Here is a 24,440-nt window from a genome sequence, read left to right as displayed (position 1 = left end):
CGCTGGCAGGAGGCAAGACGTTCACCAAGTTCGACCTGACTTCGGCCAACATGACGCAGGAGATGGAGGAGTCTTCGAAGGGCCTCACCTGCATCAACACGCACAAGGGACTGTTCATCTACAACAGATGCCCGTTTGGAATTCGGTCGGCTGCAGTGATCTTCCAGAGAAACATGGAGAGCCTACTCAAGTCGGTACCACGCATGGTGGTTTTTCAGGACGACATATTGGTCACGGGTCGGGACACCGTCGAGCACCTACAAAACCTGGAGGAGGTCCTCCAGCGACTGGATCGCGTAGGGCTGCGGCTGAAGAGGTCGAAATGCGTCTTCATGGCAACAGAAGTGGAGTTTTTGGGGAGAAAGATCGCGGCGGATGGCATTCGGCCCACAGACGCCAAGACAGAGGGTATCAGGAACGCGCCCAGGTCACAGAATGTCACGGAGCTGCGGTCGTTCCTGGGACTCCTCAACTATTTTGGTAACTTCCTACCGGGGTTACGCACCCTCTTAGAGCCCCTACATGTGTTATTGTGTAAAGGTGAGAACTGGGTATGGGAAAAAAACAAGTAATTACTTTTGAGAAAGCCAGAAACATTTTATGCTCCAACAAGCTGCTTGTATTGTATAACCCGTGTAAAAGACTTGTGCTAGCATGTGACGCATCGTCGTACGGAGTCGGGTGTGTATTACAACAAGCTAACGTTGCGGGGAAGTTGCAACCTGTCGCCGATGCTTCCAGGAGCTTGTCTAAGGCCGAGAGGGCCGACAGCATGATTGAGAAAGAGGCATCCGGGGTAAAGAAAATGCATCAGTACCTGTTTGGCCTCAAATTTGAGCTGGAAACCGATCACAAGCCCCTCACATCCCTGTTTGCTGAAAACAAGGGGATAAATACGAATGCCTCAACCCGCATACAAAGGTGGGCACTCGCGCTATCAGCGTATAACTATACCATCCGTCACAGGCCAGGCACCGAGAACTGTGCGGATGCTCTCAGTCGGCTACCATTGTCCACCACGGGGGTGGAAATAGCGCAGCCTGCAAACTTGTTGATGGTGGCGCAGCCCGCAGACTTGTTGATGGTCATGGAAGCGTTTGAAAATGATAAATCACCTGTCATGGCCTGCCAGATTAGGACTCGGACCAACAAAGATCCTCTGCTGTCCCTAGTAAAAAATTGTGTACTGCATGGGAGCTGGGCCAGCATCCCCGTCGAAATGCAAGAGCTAATCAAGCCGTTCCAGCGGCAAAAAGATAAGCTGTCCATTCAGGCAGACTGCCTGTTGTGGGGTAACCGCGTAATGCTACCCAAACAGGGCAGGGAAACGTTCATCTCGGATCTCCACAGCACACAGCGAGGTATAGTAATGATGAAAGCGATAGCCAGATCCCACGTGTGGTGGCCCGGTATCGACTCTGATTTAGAGTCCTGTGTACGGCAATGCAGCATGTGTGCTCAGTTGAGCAACGTGCCCAGAGATGCACCACTAAGTTTGTGGTCCTGGCCCTCCAGACCATGGTCGAGGATCCATGTCGACTATGCGGGCCCATTTCTCGGTAAAATGTTCCTGGTGCTGGTGGATGCTTTTTCAAAATGGATTGAATGTGAAATAAGGTCGGGAAGCACCGCCACCGCCGCCATTGAAAGTCTGAGGGCCGTGTTTGCCACCCACGGCCTGCCTGACAGACTGGTCAGTGACAACGGGCCATGTTTCACCAGTGCCGAATTTAAAGAATTCATGACCCGCAATGGGATCAAACATGTCACCTCGGCCCCGTTTAAACCAGCCTTCAATGGGCAGGCAGAGTGGGCAGTACAAACAATCAAACAGAGCCTCAAACGAGTCACAGAAGGCTCACTCCAAACCCGCCTGTCCCGAGTACTGCTCAGCTACCGCACGAGACCCCACTCGCTCACAGGGGTCCCCCGGCTTAGCTATTCATGAAAAGGACACTTAAAACCAGACTCTCGCTGGTTCACCCCAACCTGCATGATCAGATAGAGAGCAGGCGGCAGCAACAAAATGTAAACGATGGTCGCGCCACTGTGTCATGGGAAATTGATCTGAATGATCCTGTGTATGTGCTAAACTATGGACATAGTCCCAAGTGGATCGCGGGTACAGTGATAGCTAAAGAAGGGAGTAAGGTGTTTGTAGTCAAACTAGACAATGGACAAATTTGCAGAAAGCACCTGGACCAAACGAGGCTGCGGTTCACAGACTGTCCTGAACAACCCACAGCAGACACCACCTTTTTCGAGCCCACAACACACACCCAAAGGATCAACGACACCACCCCGGACCAGGAAATCGATCCCATCACGCCCAACAGCCCAGGAAGGCCAGGCTCACCCAGCAGCCCTGCAGTGCTAACAACACGCCAGCCCAGCGAGGGCACAGCCAAAACACCAGAACAGACATTTGTACCGAGGCGATCCACCAGGGAAAGAAAGGCTCCCGACCGCCTCACCTTGTAAATAGTTTTCACTTTGACTTTGGGGGGGGGGCGGTGTGATGTTGTGTATCTGTAAAGCATGCACTCCCATGTTCCGCCACCAGGGAGCGCATCCCCTGAAATCTCAAGGAATCCCAGCATCCCTTGGGAGCACTTTACATAAGCCGGCCCCTAAGACCTGTTACTCACTCTGTAGTGCCTTAATAAAGACTGAGATCACTGTTACTTTAGTCTCCCTGTGTGCAGTCTCATCTGTGTTTGGAACACAACACACTTAGCCTATCTACATCCCTTTGTAGATTCTTTGTGACCTCCTCACAACTTGGTTTCCCAGCAACTTTGTATCATAAGCAAATCTGGCTACGTTACACTCTGTCCCTTCATCCAAGTCATTAATATAAATTGTAAATAGTTGAGGCCGAAGCACTGATCCTTGGGGCATCCCACTCTCGGAGCGGGTGCAGGACATTCTAAAAAGGGAGGGAGAACAGCCAGTTGTCGTGGTGCACGTTGGTACCAATGACATAGGTAAAAAAAGGGATGAGTTCCTACGAAATGAATTTAAGGAGCTAGGAGCTAAATTAAAAAGTAGGACCTCAAAAGTAGTAATCTCGGGATTGCTACCAGTGCCACGTGCTAGTCAGAGTAGGAATCGCAGGATAGCTCAGATGAATACGTGGCTTGAGCAATGGTGCAGCAGGGAGGGATTCAAATTCCTGGGGCATTGGAACCGGTTCTGGGGGAGGTGGGACCAGTACAATCCGGACGGTCTGCACCTGGGCAGAATCGGAACCAATGTCCTCGGGGGAGTGTTTGCTAGTGCTGTTGGGGAGGAGTTAAACTAATATGGCAGGGGGATGGGAACCAATGCAGGGAGATAGAGGGAAACAAAAAGGAGGCAAAAACAAAAGACAGAAAGGAGATGAGGAAAAGTGGAGGGCAGAGAAACCCAAGGCAAAGAACAAAAAGGGCCATTGTACAGCAAAATTCTAAAAGGACAGAGGGTGTTAAAAAAACAAGCCTAAAGGCTTTGTGTCTTAATGCAAGGAGTATCTGCAATAAGGTGGATGAATTAACTGTGCAAATAGATGTTAACAAATATGATGTGATTGGGATTACGGAGACGTGGCTCCAGGATGAGCAGGGCTGGGAACTCAACATCCAGGGGTATTCAACATTCAGGAAGGATAGAATAAAAGGAAAAGGAGGTGGGGTAGCATTGCTGGTTAAGGAGGAGATTAAGGCAATAGTTAGGAAGGACATTAGCTTGGATGATGTGGAATCTATATGGGTAGAGCTGCAGAACACCAAAGGGCAAAAAACGTTAGTGGGAGTTGTGTACAGACCTCCAAACAGTAGTAGTGATGTTGGGGAGGGCATCAAACAGGAAATTAGGGGTGCGTGCAATAAAGGTGCAGCAGTTATAATGGGTGACTTTAATATGCACATAGATTGGGCTAACCAAACTGGAAGCAATACGGTGGAGGAGGATTTTCTGGAGTGCATAAGGGATGGTTTTTTAGACCAATATGTCGAGGAACCAACTAGGGGGGAGGCCATCTTAGACTGGGTGTTATGTAATGAGAAAGGATTAATTAGCAATCTCGTTGTGCGAGGCCCCTTGGGGAAGAGTGACCATAATATGGTGGAATTCTGCATTAGGATGGAGAATGAAACAGTTAATTCAGAGACCATGGTCCAGAACTTAAAGAAGGCTAACTTTGAAGGTATGAGGCGTGAATTGGCTGAGATGGATTGGCGAATGATACTTAAGGGGTTGACTGTGGATGGGCAATGGCAGACATTTAGAGACCGCATGGATGAACTACAACAATTGTACATTCCTGTCTGGCATAGAAATAAAAAAGGGAAGGTGGCTCAACCGTGGCTATCAAGGGAAATCAGGGATAGTATTAAAGCCAAGGAAGTGGCATACAAATTGGCCAGAAATAGCAGCGAACCTGGGGACTGGGAGAAATTTAGAACTCAGCAGAGGAGGACAAAGGGTTTGATTAGGGCAGGGAAAATGGAGTATGAGAAGAAGCTTGCAGGGAACATTAAGACGGATTGCAAAAGTTTCTATAGATATGTAAAGAGAAAAAGGTTAGTAAAGACAAACGTAGGTCCCCTGCAGTCAGAATCAGGGGAAGTCATAACGGGGAACAAAGAAATGGCGGACCAATTGAACAAGTACTTTGGTTCGGTATTCACGAAGGAGGACACGAACAACCTTCCGGTTATAAAAGGGGTCGGGGGGTCTAGTAAGGAGGAGGAACTGAGGGAAATCCTTATTAGCCGGGAAATTGTGTTGGGGAAATTGATGGGATTGAAGGCCGATAAATCCCCAGGGCCTGATGGACTGCATCCCAGAGTACTTAAGGAGGTGGCCTTGGAAATAGTGGATGCGTTGACAGTCATTTTCCAACATTCCATTGACTCTGGATCAGTTCCTATGGAGTGGAGGGTAGCCAATGTAACCCCACTTTTTAAAAAAGGAGGGAGAGAGAAAACAGGGAATTATAGACCGGTCAGCCTGACATCGGTAGTGGGTAAAATGATGGAATCAATTATTAAGGATGTCATAGCAGTGCATTTGGAAAGAGGTGACATGATAGGTCCAAGTCAGCATGGATTTGTGAAAGGGAAATCATGCTTGACAAATCTTCTGGAATTTTTTGAGGATGTTTCCAGTAGAGTGGATAAGGGAGAACCAGTTGATGTGGTATATTTGGACTTTCAGAAGGCGTTCGACAAGGTCCCACACAAGAGATTGATGTGCAAAGTTAGAGCACATGGGATTGGGGGTAGTGTACTGACATGGATTGAGAACTGGTTGTCAGACAGGAAGCAAAGAGTAGGAGTAAATGGGTACTTTTCAGAATGGCAGGCAGTGACTAGTGGGGTACCGCAAGGTTCTGTGCTGGGGCCCCAGCTGTTTACACTGTACATTAATGATTTAGATGAGGGGATTAAATGTAGTATCTCCAAATTTGCGGATGACACTAAGTTGGGTGGCAGTGTGAGCTGCGAGGAGGATGCTGTGAGGCTGCAGAGCGACTTGGATAGGTTAGGTGAGTGGGCAAATGCATGGCAGATGAAGTATAATGTGGATAAATGTGAGGTTATCCACTTTGGTGGTAAAAACAGAGAGACAGACTATTATCTGAATGGTGACAGATTAGGAAAAGGGGAGGTGCAAAGAGACCTGGGTGTCATGGTACATCAGTCATTGAAGGTTGGCATGCAGGTGCAGCAGGCGGTTAAGAAAGCAAATGGCATGTTGGCCTTCATAGCAAGGGGATTTGAGTACAGGGGCAGGGAGGTGTTGCTACAGTTGTACAGGGCATTGGTGAGGCCACACCTGGAGTATTGTGTACAGTTTTGGTCTCCTAACCTGAGGAAGGACATTCTTGCTATTGAGGGAGTGCAGCGAAGGTTCACCAGACTGATTCCCGGGATGGCGGGACTGACCTATCAAGAAAGACTGGATCAACTGGGCTTGTATTCACTGGAGTTCAGAAGAATGAGAGGGGACCTCATAGAAACATATAAAATTCTGACGGGGTTAGACAGGTTAGATGCAGGAAGAATGTTCCCAATGTTGGGGAAGTCCAGAACCAGGGGTCACAGTCTAAGGATAAGGGGTAAGCCATTTAGGACCGAGATGCGGAGGAACTTCTTCACCCAGAGAGTGGTGAACCTGTGGAATTCTCTACCACAGAAAGTTGTTGAGGCCAATTCACTAAATATATTCAAAAAGGAGTTAGATGAGGTCCTTACTGCTAGGGGGATCAAGGGGTATGGCGAGAAAGCAGGAATGGGGTACTGAAGTTGAATGTTCAGCCATGAACTCATTGAATGGCGGTGCAGGCTAGAAGGGCCGAATGGCCTACTCCTGCACCTATTTTCTATGTTTCTATGTTTCTATGTTACAGTTTCCCAACCTGAAAATGACCCATTTATCCCAACTCTGCAACGTGCATGCGTATGCTGCCGGCACTCTCACAGGCACTCCGATCAGGCCCCCCCCGCCACCCCGCCGGCTCTGCGTGGCTAGCACGGACCTAACTCTGCTCCACTCTCTGTGTTCTGCACCACGCCACCTCGACAGACGACTCGAGAATCGGCCATAATTGGAAGTCTTTTTTTTTGGCGCTGCTTTTGCTCTACAATGTCGACGAGGTGCTCGGAGGTGCGCCGTTTTACCTTTGTGGGGAAATTTGGGCCCCTCGGTTCTGTCCTTGACACTTCCAGGACATCCTCCCTCTCCAGCATTGTAACATTCTCCTCAACCAATACTGCCACACCACCTCCTATCTTTCCTTCCCTATCTTTCCTGAACATCTTATAACCAGGAATACTTAATACCCAATCCTGCTCTTTTTTGAGCTAGGTCTCAGTTGATGCTACAACATCATATTCCCATGTGGCTATTTGTGCCTGCAGCTCACTTGCGTTGTTTACTGCACTTCGTGCGTTCACATACATACACTGTAAACCCATCTTAGACCATCCTGTATTCTTTCTTAGTTGGACCCCACCTATTACCTTACTATTTCTTACTTCACTGCTTTCTGCCTTTCCCAATCCCTTGAGCACTTTATTTCCCCTTTCTAATGTTACATCTGCCCATCCCCCTGCCAAATTTGTTTAAACCCTCCCCAGCAGCACTAGCAAACCTCCTCGCGAGGATATTGGTTGAGGTGCAACCTGTCCGGCCTGTTGAGATCCCATCTCCCCCAGAACTAGTCCCAATGCCACAGGAATCTGAAGCCCTCCCTCCTGCACCATCTCTCCAGCCACGTATTCATCTGCTCTACCCTCCTATTTCTATACTCACTTGCGCGTGGCACTGGGAGTAATCCGGAGGTTACTACCTTTGAGGTCCTCTTTTTTAATCTTTTTCCTAGCTCCCTAAGAGACATCCTTAACCCTGGCACTAGGGAGGCGACATACCCTCCTGGAGACACGTGCACGACCGCAGAAACACCTGAATGCTTCCCTAACTATTGAATCCCCTACCACTATTGCTCTCCCACTCCTCTTCCTCCCTGCCCCTGCCCCCGGTACAGCTGAGCCACCTGTGGTGCCACAGACTTGGCTCTGGCTGTACTGGTACCAGTGGAACTCAAAACCGAATATTGGTTGGAAAGCGAGATGCACTCAGGGGACTACTGTGTTACGTGCCACCTCCCCACTGCCGTCGCCTCTCAGGTTCATGCAGTGCTCGGCCTCCCAATCTGTTTATATTCTGCTGCCTCCTTGGTACCGTCTTCCCTCAGGCCCGTCCTGTGTTATAGAGAAATGTCGTCTATAATATATTCACTGGAGTTTTTAAAGAAAATCGAGGGGCTTGCTGATGACAGCAATTCTGTGGATGTGCTATATTTAGATTTCAGCAAAGTCTTTGTCACCATAGCACACAAGCAATTAGTGCACAAGCCAAAGCCTAATATGAGTATAGTGACTTTTCAAATTTTAGTGCCATTAACATTTTTAGTACAATTTCCTTTTAAATATTTATCTCCAGTCGTGGCACTTCCACAACTTCCTCAATCCCATTTTCTTCTTCCTCTGTAAATTTTGAGTCATAATGCTTGTTACCCTTCTGGGCACTGCACCTTAGAAAGGACATATTGGTCTTGGAAGGAGTGCAGCGCAGTTTAATTAGAATATTACCAGAACTCCAAGGGTTACATTATGAGGAGACATTACATAAACAAGGCTTATATTCTCTGGAATATAGAAAGTTAAGGAGTGTTTTTTCTATTCGTTCCTGGGATGTGGGCATCGTCAGCAAGGCCAACATCTATTGCCCATCCCTAATTACCCTTGAGAAGGTGGTGGTGAGCCGTATTCTTGAACCACTGCAGGGTTAGGGTTAGGTGAAGGTACTCCCATAGTACTGTTAGGGAGGAAGTTCCAGGATTTTGACCCATGGACGATGAAATAATGGCGATATATTTCCAAACCAGGATGGTGTGTGACTTGGAGGGGTACTTGGAGGTGATGTTGTTCCCATGCGCCTGCTGCCCTTATCCTTCGAGGTGGTAAAGGTTGCGGATTTGAAGAAGCCTTGACGAGTTGCTGCAGTGCATCTTGTTGATGATTTGATTGCGATTTTTAGGATTTTCAAAGGAATTAATAGGATAGATAGAGAAAAACTTTCTCCACTGGTGGAGGAGTCTAGGTCAAGGGTCATCAACTTAAAATCAGAGCCAGGCGATTTAAGAGAGAAGTTAGGAAAGACTTCTTCACGCAAAAGATGGTAGAAGTATGGAACTCTCTGACAAAAAACAGTAGATGCTAGCTCAATTAATAATTTAAATCAGAGATCGATAGATTTTGGTATGCTCATAATAAAGGATGAAGCTGAGTACTATGTACAATGAGCAAGTGTGACCTTAGCTCCTTTAATAAGACTCCAGAGTGCAGGTACCTCGTGGGTGGCCTGCTTATATACAGTGCTCCCAAAGAATGCTGGGATCCCTTAGGACTCAGGTAGGCCCTCTGGTGGTAGTGCAATACAGGTTACAAGGAGTTAAATACATAACATCACTCCCCCGTGATGTCAACAGTACACTTATTTCCATGGTGAGACGATCTGGAGCTTTTCGCTCCCTTGTCGATCATCTCGGTACAAATGCGAGTGTGGATGGGTTGGTCGTTCTTCATTGGGCTGTTGGGCAGCCGGCTTTGCCGGGCTGCTGGGGATGATGAGTTCAGCATCGTGGTCAACCATGATGTCAATTGCCACTTGTGTGTGTGTTGGAGGGTCAAAGTTGGTGGGGTCCTCTTCGGATTGCTCGTAGCTGTTGGTGAACTGCAATTTGATTTGGTCCAAATGTTTTCTGTGCGTTTTTCCATTGGCCAATTTGACCTGAAACACCCTACTCCCCTCTTTGGCTGTGATCGAGCCATTTGGGACCATGTCCATAATTGAGCACAAACACGGGCTCGTTGATTTCAAAATCGCGTGACAAATTTGCGCGGTCATGGTACACATTTTGTTGATGCCGATTGCCCTCCACGTGATCATGGAGATCAGGGTGGACAAGAGAGAGCCTTGTTTTGAGCGCCCTTTTCATGAGCAGCTCGGCTGGGGGAACCCCGGTGAGTGACTGGGGTCTGGTGCGGTAGCTGAGCAGCACTCGGGACAGCCGGGACTGCAGGGAGCCTTCTGACACACGTTTCAAGCTTTGCTTGATGGTCTGAACTGCCCGTTCTGCCTGGCTGTTGGATGCGGGCTTGAACGGAGAAGATGTGACGTGTTTGATCCTATTGCGGATCATGAATTCCTTGAATTCAGCACTGGCGAAGCACGGCCCATTGTCGCTGACTAGGACATCGGGCAAGCCGTGCGTGGCAAAATGGTTCATAGGCTTTCAATAGTGGCCGTGGACGTGCTTACTGACATTATTGCACATTCAATCCATTTTGAGTAAGCGTCCGTGACAACCAAAAACATTTTACCTCGAAATGGGCCCGCATAGTCTATGTGGATCGTTGACCATGGTTTGGAGGGCCACGACCACAAATTTAGCGGTGCCTCTCTGGGTGCATTGCTCAGCTGAGAGCAAGTGTTGCACTTGACTCTAAATCTGAGTCGATGCCAGGCCACCACACATGGAATCTGGCTATGGCTTTCATCATTACGATGCCTGGGTGGGTGCTGTGCAGTTCACATATGAACGTATCTCTGCCTTTCTTGGGCAAGACCCCACGATTGCCTCACAATAGACAGTCCGCCTGCAGGGACAACTCGTCTTTGCGTCTGTGGAAAGGCTTAATCGCCTTCTGCATCTCCACTGGGACACCGGACCAGCTCCCATGGAGGACACAGTTTTTTAACCAAAGACAGTAAAGGATCCTGGCTGGTCCAGGTCCTGATCTGGCGGGCCGCAATAGGGGACTTCTCATTCTCGAATGCCTCCTTGACCATGAGCAAGTCTGCTGGCTGTGCCATTTCCACCCCGGTGGCGGGCAATGGCAGCCGTCTAAGAGCATCTGCGCAGTTCTCTGTGTCCGGTCTGTGGCGGATTACATAGTTGTATGCCAACAGCGAGAGCGTCCATCTTTGGATGCGGGCAGTGATAGGTTCTTACTATACAGTATAAATGCACACGAGGCCCATACTTGAGAGAAGGTCACTCTGTTACCAATTACCTTTATTACCAAGACCTCAAATGATGAAGGTGGGTGGAGCTTCCCCTTTTATACCTGAAAGTCCAGGTTAGGAGTGTCTCCCACAAGTTCACCCCCTTGAGGTCAATGTTCTTAAGGTGTACAACTTAGGTCAGCTTATACATGGGTTACAGTGATAGTTGAATACATGACATCACCCCCCCCCCCCCCAAAGTCTTATTGGGATCACAGGTTAAGTCTTTCTGGTGCTTTATGCTCCCTGTAGAGCACCTGAGTTGGGGCTCCGGTTGTTGGGCACTGGCCTGAGTATCTGTTGTTTGCGGTGCCTCAGGCCTGTTTGGACTGCCCACAGTGACTGGGCTCTCCTCCACTTAGTTCCGGTGTTAGGTCACCCATGGTGGAGTAAACTCTACGTCGTGTTCTTCCTCTGCTTCTTCTATGGGGTTGCTGAACCTCCTTTTAGTTTGATCCACGTGTTTGCGGCAGATTTGTCCATTGGTAAGTTTAACTACCAAAACCCTATTCCCCTCTTTGGCAATCACAGTACCTGCAAGCCATTTGGGCCCTGCAGCGTAATTAAGGACAAAAACAGGGTCATTGACATCAATACATCACACCCTCGCATTCCTGTCATGGTAGTCACATTGTGACTGATGCCTGCTCTCAACAATTTCTTTCATAGTAGGGTGTATAAGGGATAACCTGGTTTTGAGCGTCCTTTTCATTAGCAGCTCTGTGGGTGGAACCCCTGTGAGCGAGTGTGGTCAAGATCTATTGGCCAACAGAAGGTGTGATAAGCGGCTTTGTAGGGAACCCCCTTGGATTCTGAGCATCCCCTGTATGATTATCTGCACTGCTCGTTCCGCCTGGCTGTTTGAGGCCGGCTTGAACAGCGCCATTCTGACATGGTTGATTCCATTGCCTACCATGAAGTCCTGGAATTCAGTGCTTGTGAAGCACGGGCCATTGTCGCTGACCAAGATATCCGGTAGACCGTGGGCGGTGAACATTGCCCGTAGACTCTACCATGGCAGAGGATGTGCTTGAATTTAAAATGGCACACTCAATCCATTTGGAGTAGGCGTCTACTACAACCAAAAACATTTTTCCCATGAAAGGACCTGCGTAGTCCACATGGATGCGTGACCATGGCTTTTCGGGCCAGGACCAGGGGCTAAGGGGGGCTTCCCTGGGTGCGTTGCCCAGCTGAGCACATGTGTTGCACCTGTGAACACAAAGTTCCAGGTCTGCATCTATCCCTGGCCACCAAACGTGTGACCTGGCAATTGCCTTCATCATGACAATGCCCATGTGCCCATTGTGAAGTTCTTTGATAAACACCTCTCTGCGTCTCTGGGACATGACTACTCGGTTTCCCCACAGTAGGCAATCGGCCTGAATCGAGATTTCATCCTTGCGCCTATGAAACGGTTTAAATTCCTGAGGGCATGCCCCATACGTGGCTGCCCAGTCCCCATTCAGGACACATTTCTTAACTAAAGACAGTAGTGGGTCTTTATTTGTCCAGACTTTAATCTGACGCGCTGTCATAGGTGAGCCTTCGCTTTCGAAAGCTTCAACAGCCATGACTGTCTCAGCATCAAGCTCAGTTGCCCCCTCAGTGGTTGCTAGTGGGAGCCTGCTGAGTGCATTGACGCAGTTTTCAGTGCCCGGTCTGTGCTGAATTGTGTAGTCATATGCGGCTAACGTAAGTGCCCACCTCTGTATGCGGGCCGATGCATTCGCATTTATGGCCTTGTTGTCGGCCAAAAGGAACGTTAGGGGTTTGTGATCTGTCTCCAGCTCAATTTTCCTGCCAAACAGGTGCATTTTTTTACTGCATATACACATGCTAGCGCTTCCTTTTCTACCATCCCATAGCCCCTTTCTGCCTGGGACAGACTTCTGGAGGCATAAGCAACCGGCTGTAACTGACCATTGGCATTCACAACCGATGCCATAGGACGATGCATCGCACGTTAAAACAAGTTTCGTACACGGGTCATATAACGTTAACAGTTTGTTGGAGCATAACAAATTGCGTGCTCTATCAAATACCCTTTCCTGGCTGTCCCCCCAGACCCAATCGCGACCTTTGCGTAGGAGCACGTGTAGCGGCTCCAACAGCGTGCTCAATTTGGGAAGAAAGTGACCAAAATAGTTCAGGAGCTCCAGGAACGAACGCAGCTCCGTCGTGTTACGGGGTCTGGGTGCTCTCTGGATCGCTTCTGTTTTGGATGCAGTAGGTCTGATCCCGTCTGCTGCTACCCTCCTCCCCAGGAATTCTACCTCTGGAGCTAAGAAGTTGCACTTCGCCTTTTTCAGTCGCAGTCCTACCCGATCCAGTCTGCGTAGCACCTCCTCCAGGTTGTGGAGGTGTTCTTCAGTATCGCGACCAGTGATGAGGATGTCGTCTTGAAAAACCACCGTCCTTGGAATCGACTTGAGGAGGCTTTCCATATTTTGCTGAAAGATCGCAGCGGCCAAACAAATCCTGAACGGACATCTGTTATACTCAAACAACCCCTTGTGTGTCGTGATGGTGGTCAGCTTCTTCGACTCACTCACCAGCTCCTGGGTCATGTAAGCTGAGGTCAGGTCCAATTTTGAAAAAAGTTTGCCACCGGATAGCGTCGCAAAGAGGTCCTCCGCTCTCGGTAGCTGTCTTGGAGTGAAACCCGATTGATGGTGGCCTTGTAATCACCACATATCCTGACCGACCCACCCGCCTTGAGCACCGGCACAATCAGGCTCGCCCAGTCACTGAATTCGACTGGCGAGATAATGGTATCCCTCAGCAGACGGTCCAATTCGCATTCTAACTTTTCCTGCATCACATACGGCACCGCTCTGGCCTTGTGGTGTACTGGTCTGGCGTCTGGGTTTATGTGAATCACTACCTTGGTCCCCATGAAAGTGCCGATGCCGGGTTGAAATAATGAGTCAAATTTGTCCAGGACCAGTGAGCATGATACTCGCTCCACAGAAGAAATTGCATTGACATCGCCCCATTTCCAGTTCATGACAGCAAGCCAACTCCTCCCCAGTAGTGCGGGACCGTCCCCCGGGACAATCCAGAGTGGCAACCTGTTCTCCGAATCTTTGTGGGTGATGACTACCGTGGTGCTACCTAGCACCGGAATGATCTCCTTTATATATGTCCGTAGCTGTGCGTCAATTGGCAATAATTTTGGCCTCTTGGCCTTGGACACCCAGAACCTTTCAAACTGTTTGATACTCATCAGGGACTGGCTGGCCCCCCGTGTCTAGCTCCATTAATACTGAGATGCCATTGAGGAGCACTTTCATCATTATCGGTGGCGACCTGGTATATGAACTGTATATGTGCTCCACATGAACTCCCCTAGTATTCATTTGGCCTCGTAGGGCTTACATCGGGCCCATCTTCCTCGTACAGCAACCTGGCTGCAGACTTCCTGCACATACGCGCCAAGTGACCGCTGACGTTGCAGTTTCTGCAGGTATATTGCTGATACCTGCAAGCTCTAGCTGGGTGTTTGCCGCCACACCTCCAGCATGAGCTGGAGGCCCCATTGTTGGAAACAAAAGGTTCATTACCAGTCGATCGTCTTTGACTGTCTCTGTAACTGTCCTTCAGCGCACCATTATAAGGTGTTGATGGCCCCATTACTGGCCGCATTGTCCATTGCGATGGCATGAATCGCCATTCAGCTAGCCATTGTCTCTGTTGAATTCCCCCTTTGGGTTCGACTACATGCTAGGACATGTCCGATTGCCCTTGTCTGCCTAGAGATCTGTGTGCCACGTTAACAATGTTGATTCCCTGGTCGTTTGCCGCATTTGAGCCAAGATTTTTGTCATACATCATTCTGGTCTCTTCCTCCCCTGATATAAATGTCTGGGCTATCAGAGCCAGAGCCGTCGCTTCCACGGTCAAGTCTTTGGTCTCAATCAGTTTCCTAAAAACCCCAGCGTGCCCGATGCCCTCAATAAAAAAAAGTCTCGCAGCATCTCCGCTCTGCATCTGGGAACTTAGATAGGCTCGCCAGTCGCCGGAGATCTGCCACGAAGTCAGGAATGCTTTGCCCTTCTCGCCACCGGTGCGTGTAACACCGGTGTCTCGCCATGTGCATGCTGCTCACCGGTTTAAGGTGTTCCCTGATCAACTTACTGAGCTCTTCGAACGTCTTGTCCGCTGGCTTCTCTGGCGCCAGAAGGTCCTTCATCAGGGAATACGTTCTGGATCCACAAACCGTCAGGAGATGAGCCCTGCGTTTGTCTGCCAAATCCTGTCCCAACCATTCCTTATGACAAAACTTTGCTGTAGTCTCTCAATAAAGTCGTCCCAATCATCACCAACACAGTACCTCTCTTCTGTGCTGCTAGTGGCTATGCTCGCGTGGTTTAAATCCCAGTTTCTCGTCGCCAATGATACGTCCTTACTATACAGTATAAATGCACACGAGGCCCATACTTGAGAGAAGGTCACTCTGTGACCAGTTACCTTTATTACCAAGACCTCAAGTGTTGAAGGTGGGTGGAGCTTCCTCTTTTATACCTGAAAGTCCAGGTTAGGAGTGTCTCCCACAAGTTCACCCCCTTGTGATCAATATTCTCAAGGTGTACAACTTAGGTCAGCTTATACATGGGTTACAATGATAGTTGAATACATGTCAGGCAGAGGCATTGGTATTAATCCCTTTGCTCTCAGAGAACAGCGATATGAGCAGCTTTTGGTCAGTTTCAAGCTCAAACTTGAGACCAAATAAGTACTGGTGCATTTTTTTCACCCCGTAGACGCATGCCAGAGCCTCTTTTTCAATCATGCTGGAAGAGGTTCTTAATCGGTTGGATGGCGTGGGACTCAGGTTGAAACGCTCGAAGTGTGTTTTCCTGGCACAGGACGCCGAGTTCTTGGGAAGAAGAATCGCCTTGGACAAACTCCTGGATGCATAAGTGACCGGTTGTAAAATCCCTGATTCGTTAGCCTGTTGTAACACGTACCGACGCATCGCAAGCGAGCACTAATCGTTTACAAGGGTTATACAGGACAAGCAGTTTGTTTGAACACAACAGATTTCTGACTTTCTTAAAGGCAGCCTCTTGTGAATTCCCCTATACCTAGTCGTCTCCCTTGCGCAGCAGCGCATGTAGGGGTTCAAGCAGGGTGCTTATCCCAGGTAGGAAATTACCGAAATAGTTAAGGAGTGCCAGGAACGACTGCAGTTCCGTCACGTTCTGTGGTCGTGGTGCGTTCTCGATGGACTCCGTCTTGGCATCAGTGGGTCTGATGCCGTCCGCTGGGATTCTTCTTCCCAAGAACTCGATGTCCTGTGCCAGGAAAACACACTTCGAACGTTTCAACCTGAGTCCCACATGATCCAACCGACTAAGAACCTCTTCCAGATTCTTCAAGTGCTCCATGATTTCCCAACCTGTAGCCAATATGTCATCCTGGAAAACCACTATGCAAGGAACCGACTTTAGCAGGCTCTCCATGTTCCGCTGGAAGATTGCCGCGGCCGACCGAATCCCGAACGTTGTAGATAAATAGACCTTTGTGCGTGTTGATGCAGGTGAGGCCTTTCGAATACTCCTCCAGCTCCTGCGTCATGTAGGCCGAGGTCAGGTCCAGCTTGGTGAACGTCTTCCCTCCAGCCAGGGTCGCAAATAGGTCATCTGCCTTGGGTAGTGGGTACTGGTCCTGCAGCGAAAAACGGTTAATCGTTGCTTTATAATCCCCGCAAATTCTAACCGTGTTGTCCTCCTTAAGTACCGGGACAATCGGACTGGCCCAGTCGTTGAATTCCACCGGCGCGATGATGCCTTCACGTTGCAGCCTGTCCAGCTCAATTTCCACTTTTTCAAGCATCAAGTACGGTACCGCCCGTGCCTTGTGGTGGATGGGTCACGTACCGGGAACCAAATGGATCTGCACTTTCGCCCCCTGGAACCTTCCAATGTCTGGCTCGAACAACGATGGGAACTTGCTTAGAACCTGGGCACATGAGGCATCGTCGATGGACAAAAGTGCTTGGATGTCATCCCAGTTCCAGCGGATTTTTCCTAGCCAGCTTCTGCCAAACAACGTGGGGGGCCATCCTCTGGCACAATCCACAGCGGGAGTTCGTGTACTGCTCCGTCATAGGAGACTTTGACTTCAGCACTGCCAATTACAGGGATTAGTTCCTTGGTGTAAGTCCTTAATTTGGTGTGAATGGGGCTGAGCTTGGGCCTGTGTGCCTTTTTGCCGCACAGCCTGTCAAAGGCCTTTTTACTCATTATGGACTGACTTGCCCTCGTGTCCAGTTCCATAGATACTGGAATACCATTCTGGAATACCATTCAGTTCAACTTTCAACATTATTTATGGACATTTCATAATGAATGTGTACCTCGTACACTTCTGCCTCCTCCGTACGAGTCTCCAATTCAGCATGATCCACAGTGGATCAATCTTCCTCTGCAACATGGTGGTTTACAGGGTTTGCAGCTCGCCTGCACATTGGTTGGCGATGTCCCATTGTTGTGCAACCATTGCACGCATAGTGCTTAAAGCCGCAGTGATGAGGCCGATGATCACCTCCGCAGCGCCAACAAGGTGTTAACTGCCTCGCATTAACTATTGATGGCGGACTCTGGGTCAATTGAGGTCGGGCCACGTTTTGCCATGTACATTTCTACTCGAGACCGACGGTACTTTATGCACAGTACTGGCCGAAACTTCTTTACGCTGCGAAAATCTGTTTGGTGTTGCCTGGGCTATTGTTATGGCTTTACTTAGATTCAGAGTTTCTACAGTCAACAGTTTGCGAAGGATTGTCTCATGTCCAGTGCCCAGTACAAAAAAGTCTCTGAGCATTTGTTCTAGGAATCCCTCAAACTCAATGTTCTGCGAGGCGCCTTAGTTCGGCGACATAGCTCGTCATTTCCTGGCCCTCCGATCGTTGATACCTCGCCATCAAAACGCTTTCCTTAGGAATTAGGTGCTCTCGGACCAGTGTACACAATTCTTCATAGAATTTCTCTTGTCGGTTTTGCCGGGGCCAGGAGATTCTTCATGAGGCCATAGGTTGTTGCCCCACAGACAGTTAGGAGGATTGCCCTTCATTTGGGAGCGTTCTCGCCCCCTTCCAGCTCATTGGCCACGAAGTATTGGTCGAGTCTCTCCACAAAGGCCTTCCAATCGTCCTCTTCTGCGAACTTCTCCAGGATACCGACTGTTCTTGCATTTTCGCGCGGTTGTTCATTATCTCGTCGCCAATTGATACGCTCATAATAAAGGATGAAACTGAGTACTGTGAGCAGGTGTGTCCTTAGCTTCTTTAATAAGACTCCAGAGTGCAGGTACCTCGTGGGTGGCCTGCTTATATACTGTGCTCCCAAGGGATGCTGGGATCCCCTGGGACTCCCAACAGGTGGGCCCTCTGGTGGTCAGGTGTCATGCAGGTTATACAGGGTTAAATACATTACAGATTTTTGCTAGAAAAGGGTATAAAAGGATATGGAGCCAAGGCGGCTGGATGGAGTTAAGATACAGATCAACCATGACCTAATTGAATGGGGGAACAAGCTCAATGGGCTGAATAATTTACACCTGTTCCTATGTTCCCTCATACAACATGATCCCCGTCATCTTAAGTGGTACCACCTCTCCTTTGTCTATCCTTTTACTTATTTGCTTATAAAAGCCCTTGCCATTTTCCTTTACATTGACTTGCATTTTCCTTTTGTTGTCCCGCTTCCTAATCTCGCTTTTTGCTTACCTTCTGTAATGGCCCAGAAATTCCTCTGGGGGTCTTCCCGCGGGTAATTGCTTCCTCGCTGGAGATTTTTTACGAAAGTACCTGGTGGTCTCGGAAGCGCCCTGGATTCCGGTGGGGATGCCGTGTCTTCCCACGCTGCGAAGCACGCTCCCGTCCCACACAGAAGATGCAGTCAAGTGTGACTACTCAGCCAATCAGGCAAGTATTTCACAGGTTCCCATTAATAGCACTGGGACACGCGTATCTACGAGTTCTCATTGCTATTAATGGGAACAAAACCAAACACGCAAAATAATAAAAAATTAACAATTAATTGAAATTAAAGTTATTATGTCTTACAAAAATAAAATATTTTCCTGATTTTTTAAAAAGTTGTTTTAATTATGGTTAAAAATAAACTTACCGTCATGGGGAGAGTTGTTAACAATAAAGTATGTGTTTATAATTTAATTTTATTGAGTTTTTGTATGTTTTAAAACACTTGTGCCTGTAAAAGTAGGTATGGCACTTGAGAAGATGCGAGTAAAATGTGTAAAAAGTGCTTGCATTTGCACCAGGGAGAGGATTACTGGAAAAGCTGTTGTGCCCAGTGAGACAGTAACGTTTTGTTTCTCAGTAGCATAGATTACTTGTTGGTGGAGTGCCAAAGATTGTTTGATTGTTTGAATTAAAACTCCATCTGTCGCTATTTGTTGCAGGGGTCCCGGAGGCGGTCGACCATGGCCAAATCCACCTAATGCCAACTCAGTAAGTATATCTTAATGCACATGTGACCCTCACACAGCAAGAAATAAACCTGTGAGTCCCCTGTGCATTTAAGTGGTCAACTGTGATGCACATGTTGAAATATTATTCTCCATATTATATAAACATTGCTTTCATAATTGTTCCCAATATTTAAAAAAATTAACTCCTGTAGACACGCAAGGAATGTGGTGCAACAGTGAATGGAATCTGAATTATGAGCTTTATTTTTTTTTTATTAAATCTTTTCTTTAGGTTCTTTAGTACCAATCTTTTTTGGGGTAGTGGAAACCTGACACCGTTTTGCTACTTATAACTTTGTCATTATTTTCAGTTAATTTTAGATTGCCTTGAGGAAAATATGACCATCTCCTTCAGTAGTGTTTGGGTGGAATAACACACCTTCAGTGGTGCTTGTTTGCCTTCCTACTTTGAATGTTTCTGAACATGATTAGTGTAATGACACTGAGCAAGATGCAAGGTGACAGCTAATGATTTTGCAAAAGGTTGTAAGCATAATCGGATGCAAAAATGCTGGGTTCACTTAATATTATAGTATTGAATCCCTTTCTAAAGTAATTGGTGATATTTCATTTTTAATCATGTGACCAGACCTTAAGAAAAAGGATTTTTTTTCTCTTCCAAGTACATATTAAGTAGATAATACATGAAAGAACATACAGAGATTGGTTATTAATTGCCAAGCTCTTTCTCTTGTATCCCCTTAGTAACCACTGTATGTTTAGCTTTACAGCACAATTTTTGTCCTTTCGCCATCAGTCCATTGAGTTGCAGCCTCAGAATCAAATTCAATTTACAGGCATCAATCTGTATAAAACTCCAGTTTGACTATTTGAATAATGAATAATGACAAATGTGTTTAACTAGTATTTGTGATTAAATCTTTTAAAAACCAATATATATAGCAAAGAATTCATGTTTATTTGTGAAAGGTCAACTAAGAGTAAAGTAATACTAATCTTTGTCCTTTAATTGTGAATTACTTGCTCACAATCTCTTTCTGATTTAGGCTTTATCTGTCAAATTGGAATGGGAGAAAATGTGACTGATAGTTATTTTTTTATTACAGATACCATATTCATCAGCATCTCCTGGCAATTATGTGGTGAGTGATATTTTACTCTTCCTTGTGTGTTATGCTGTTTTGTTTAAGTCTGGAAATAGTTGGCCAGATGTTAACAGCAGCGCCAAGTGTATTGGCTGAGAAGTGAACATCTGATTTTTGTGTTTAGTTGTTTTGTCTGGCATCCATAGTGCATATGTTGATGTTCATTAGTAGATCAGTAATCAGTCTGGTCAAATTGCTCTGAGAACTGTTATGCATCAGCATATGGTGCTATGACAAATTGTCTTTGATAGTAAACAAGAAAAGACAACACATCACTGACAACAGGCTTTTGCATATTTCAATTTGAGTGAAACAAAAATGCTCAAATAAAGAAAGTTGATTTGCCAAATTCCCAGGAAACTAATAATAGTTTGTACTTGGTTTATGTGTGAGTTGGCAGTAAATAGTACAGGATTCAGATTAGGCATCAAAATTTATGCCATTTCTGGCTGCTGGTTGCTCATGTGGTTGAGGGAACTCCTAACCACAACATCATCAATTTGAGCTCTAGGACTGTTCTGCGCTAGGACTCCTGACTTGTGGCAAGTTTTGTCAATTCAGTGCCAGGCTGTTTGAAGGTGTCCCAGACTGGAAATGAAGTATTCAGTACACTAGCGGAAAAGGGCTTTTAAACTGATCCATTCAACTTGTGCCCTGATAGTTAGTTACAAAGCAAAAGAGAAGTGTACAGCTTAAACACTACAGCCTTTCCTAGTAAGCAGACAGCATGTTGTGATAATGTTCTCAAGGAAAGAAAAGGGACACCAAAATATTCTATTTTTCAAAGAACTTGGTTGGCTTGTTTTACTCTGTTCAGACTTCTTATTTGAGTAAAGTGACCTGAAAAAATAAAACAATGCAACTGCTCTTCCATGACAGTTTTGCAAAACAGTTAGGGTCTGAAATTTCCCCTTCTAATAAGACCACCGACCACATGAAAGCGGCGGCCACAGGGTGGCGTGGAATGGCCGCCGACTCTCCGCGGAGGGGCCGCCATTTTGTAAATTGCCCTTCGTGAGTTTTGGAGTGGTGCCCGGGACCGCACCGCCTGTTTTCCCGCCGCGGCGTGCATGCACTAACCCCTTACTGACTGGCGGGGACCCCCTCATGAAATTGCCCCTCGAGAAATGGCCCCTTTCCTAGTATTGCCCTGCAGGAGCAGCCCTGCCGCCGATATGTGCCCTTGACAGCTTTTTGTGTCAATGCACTCTCTGTGACATGGCGGCCCGTCTGCCCTTAAAGGGGTTGGCGCGCGGCCACCATGGGTCGTCAATTATGCCCGCAGGTTCGGCCGGGCTACCAACAGGCAGCCTGGCACCCCCTCTTGGGTGCCAGGCTGCTGGCCCGGCCGAAACCTTCGCTGGTGGTGGCCCAGTGTTTGCCACTGAAGTGGCTGCAGAGTTTGCACCGGCTCTCCCCTTTAACTGAAGGGGAGAGATGTTGTGACGCGCCAGCACAACGCGACACAGCCGCATCGTGCTAACCTCATCAGCGCGGCGTTGATGACTGGTCAGGGCAGCGGACCCGCTGCAAGGGCACTTCTGCCTCGAAGGGGCCACAACTTCCGCCCTGAGCCAAAAAAAACTTCCAAGTGCTGAATATCAACGGCATCTCCACCGCATGATGTTGAGGTGGAGAAAAACTTTTAAAAAACGGAGGGTGCGCCCTGTTTCGGGTGGAGGGCAATTTCTACCCATTAAAGTTTGTCAAACACAGATAATATTCATGCCGCCATCATAGAAGTTTACAGCATAGAAGGAGGCTGTTTAGTCCATCAAGGCTGTACTGGCTCTACGCTAAAGCAATCCAAAACTAATTCCACTGCCCTGCTGTCTCCCCATAGCCCTGCATCATCATCTGCTTTGAAGATTTATATGATTTTCTCTCAAAAGATGCAATGCTCTCTGCTTCAACCACTTCCTATAACAAAGCATTCCATGCTCCAACAATCCTACGCATAAAAAATTTTCTCCTAGAATTTTCTTCACTCTTTTATTACGTTTCTAAATTGATCACTGATTATCCAATCAGAGGAAAACACTCTATCAAAAACCCCATCATTTTAAATCGCCCCCATTAAATCTCCTCTTCGACTTCTCTGTCCCATTGGAAATAGTCCCAACGTATCTAATCTCTCCTCAATAAATATATTTTCCTAACCCTGACATCATCATGGTGAATCAACATAGCACACACTCTGTGGTTTTAATGTCCTTTCTATAATGGGGCACCCAAAACTGCACACATTCTCTAACTGAGTCTAACATATGTTTTGTACAAATTTATTATTACTTGTTTATTCTTGTATCCTGTGCCCTTAGTTATAAAACCCAAAATGCTTGTAGGTTTTGGGTATTTTGATCATTTTTTTCTTCACTGAAACGATTTTGGGTTTGAGTTATGCTTAAAGATTGTACTTTAAAACAAAGTGAATTCACACATATTTAAGAAGAAAGGCTGCAGGTTGCAGACATTGGCAATGTGTGTTGAAGCAGACAAGCCAGATTGGGGAATGCCACAACTTGCTGTGTATTTTAAACTGATACAACAAAAATCTGTTACTTTAACCCAGGAACATTTGCATGGGGTTGTTGTGCAATTTTTCAGCTCTCCAAAATGAGTAACAAGTACTCACACCCAATGTGGTGAGGAAAATTTTAATCATGAGGACACAGGATGTATGTGAATAATATACTTTTGGGAGAGGGCATAAGTAGTTTGGTTGACAGGTCTGTTGTGAATCCCTGCATGGGAAGGTTCCACAGACACAGCCCCTCTATTTCCTGGGGCCAGAACTATATAAAACAAAGAAGGAAAGCCATGGTATTGGGCAGTCGGGTTTAAAACAAGAGACTGTGAAATTTAGGCCTGAGGCGTAAAGCAAGATACTAAAAATGCAGACAATCAATTTTTGCAGTTAGAAATGGTCTAAAGAAAAAGACATCCCAAAAACAAGTAAGTCAGCCCATGAAAGGGTTATGTGGTTATTATTTTTTCCAATTTTTTAAGAGAAGTGAGATTGAATTAAGTAAGTGTAATTTGCATTGGGCATTGCTCTGTTTGTTCATTCGTTGTCTGTGAAATAAAGCAGCTTAACAACTAGTATCTCGTTTCATCTCGACAAGTTTATCTGAATTCACCTTTGAAAAGATGGAGAAGCATATGTGAAAGATACAATACCCAATTCAGATCACAAGGGTGCCCATTTCTGCATCCAAAAGTTATGCCATCATATCGGACACTCCTGAACATAATTTACTGAATCTGCTTATGGAAGTGACCAGTGCTACCCAAGAGAATATTAGACCTGATATTTGTAACAATGCTGTTGGCCTTTTTTATGGCTTTATCTATCTGCACTCATAATTTCAGGTAGTTATGTGTTTAACCAGATAGTAACATGGTGATAACATCAGATTATTTATATAAGGATGGATGATATTTTTAAACTTTGAAACAGTGGCAATAATTTAACATAGTTACTTCTAACAAAATGTCAGATTTATAGGATTTCAGTAAATATCAACAGATACAGTTAGACTATCTGTATAAGCAATGTAAGGCCCCTTTCCCTTTCCCACCCACTTCAGTGGGTTATCTCACAGCGATTGCTGTAACAATGCCCGTCGCCGGCCCTGCCTCAGCTCATCTGCAGCTAAATCCCTCATCCATGCCCTTGTTACCGCTAGACTTGACTATTCCAACACACTCCTGGCTGGCCTCCCACATTGTACCCTACAGGAACTTGAGGTCATCCAAAACTTGGCTGCCCTTGTTCTAACTCGCACCAAGTCCCATTCACCCATCACCCCTGTGCTCGCTGACCTACATTGGCTCCGGGTTAAGCAACGCCTCGATTTCAAAATTCTCATCCTTGATTTCAAATCCCTCCATGGCCTCGCCCCTCCCTATCTCTGTATTCTCTTTCAGACCCACAACCCCTGAGATATCTGCGCTCCTCAAATTCTGCCCTCTTGAGCATCCCTGATTATAATCACTCAACCATCGGTGGCCATGCCTTCTGTTGCCTAGGCCCTAAGCTTTGGAAGTCTCTCCCTAAACCTCTCTACCACTCTTTCCTTCTTTAAGATGCTCCTTAAAACCTACATCTTTTGGTCATCTGCCCTAATTTCTTATGTGGTTCAGTGTTAAATCTTTGTCTAATAACATTCCTGTGAAGCGCCATAGGACATTTTACTGCATTAAAGGCGCTAT

At 46.9% G+C, this 24,440-nt stretch overlaps 1 protein-coding gene across 4 annotated transcripts in view; it reads left to right on the top strand.

The window, feature by feature from the left end:
- The window catches only part of ssbp2b (single stranded DNA binding protein 2b), an 810,931-nt gene that overhangs the window by 663,378 nt on the left and 123,113 nt on the right, over nucleotides 1–24,440 (top strand). For all 4 annotated transcript variants that reach the window (XM_070885543.1, XM_070885533.1, XM_070885522.1 and 1 more), the window contains 2 exons: nucleotides 19,051–19,099; nucleotides 20,187–20,222. In XM_070885543.1, the coding sequence (XP_070741644.1) occupies nucleotides 19,051–19,099; nucleotides 20,187–20,222 (85 nt within the window). The remainder of the gene's footprint in view (nucleotides 1–19,050; nucleotides 19,100–20,186; nucleotides 20,223–24,440) is intronic.

The sequence above is a fragment of the Pristiophorus japonicus genome, chromosome 1 (genome assembly GCF_044704955.1).
Source record: "Pristiophorus japonicus isolate sPriJap1 chromosome 1, sPriJap1.hap1, whole genome shotgun sequence".
In the NCBI taxonomy this organism is placed as follows: Eukaryota; Metazoa; Chordata; class Chondrichthyes; family Pristiophoridae; genus Pristiophorus; species Pristiophorus japonicus.
The sequence above is the reverse complement of the archived record's forward strand: the minus strand, read 5'-3'. Positions and strand labels throughout refer to the sequence as shown.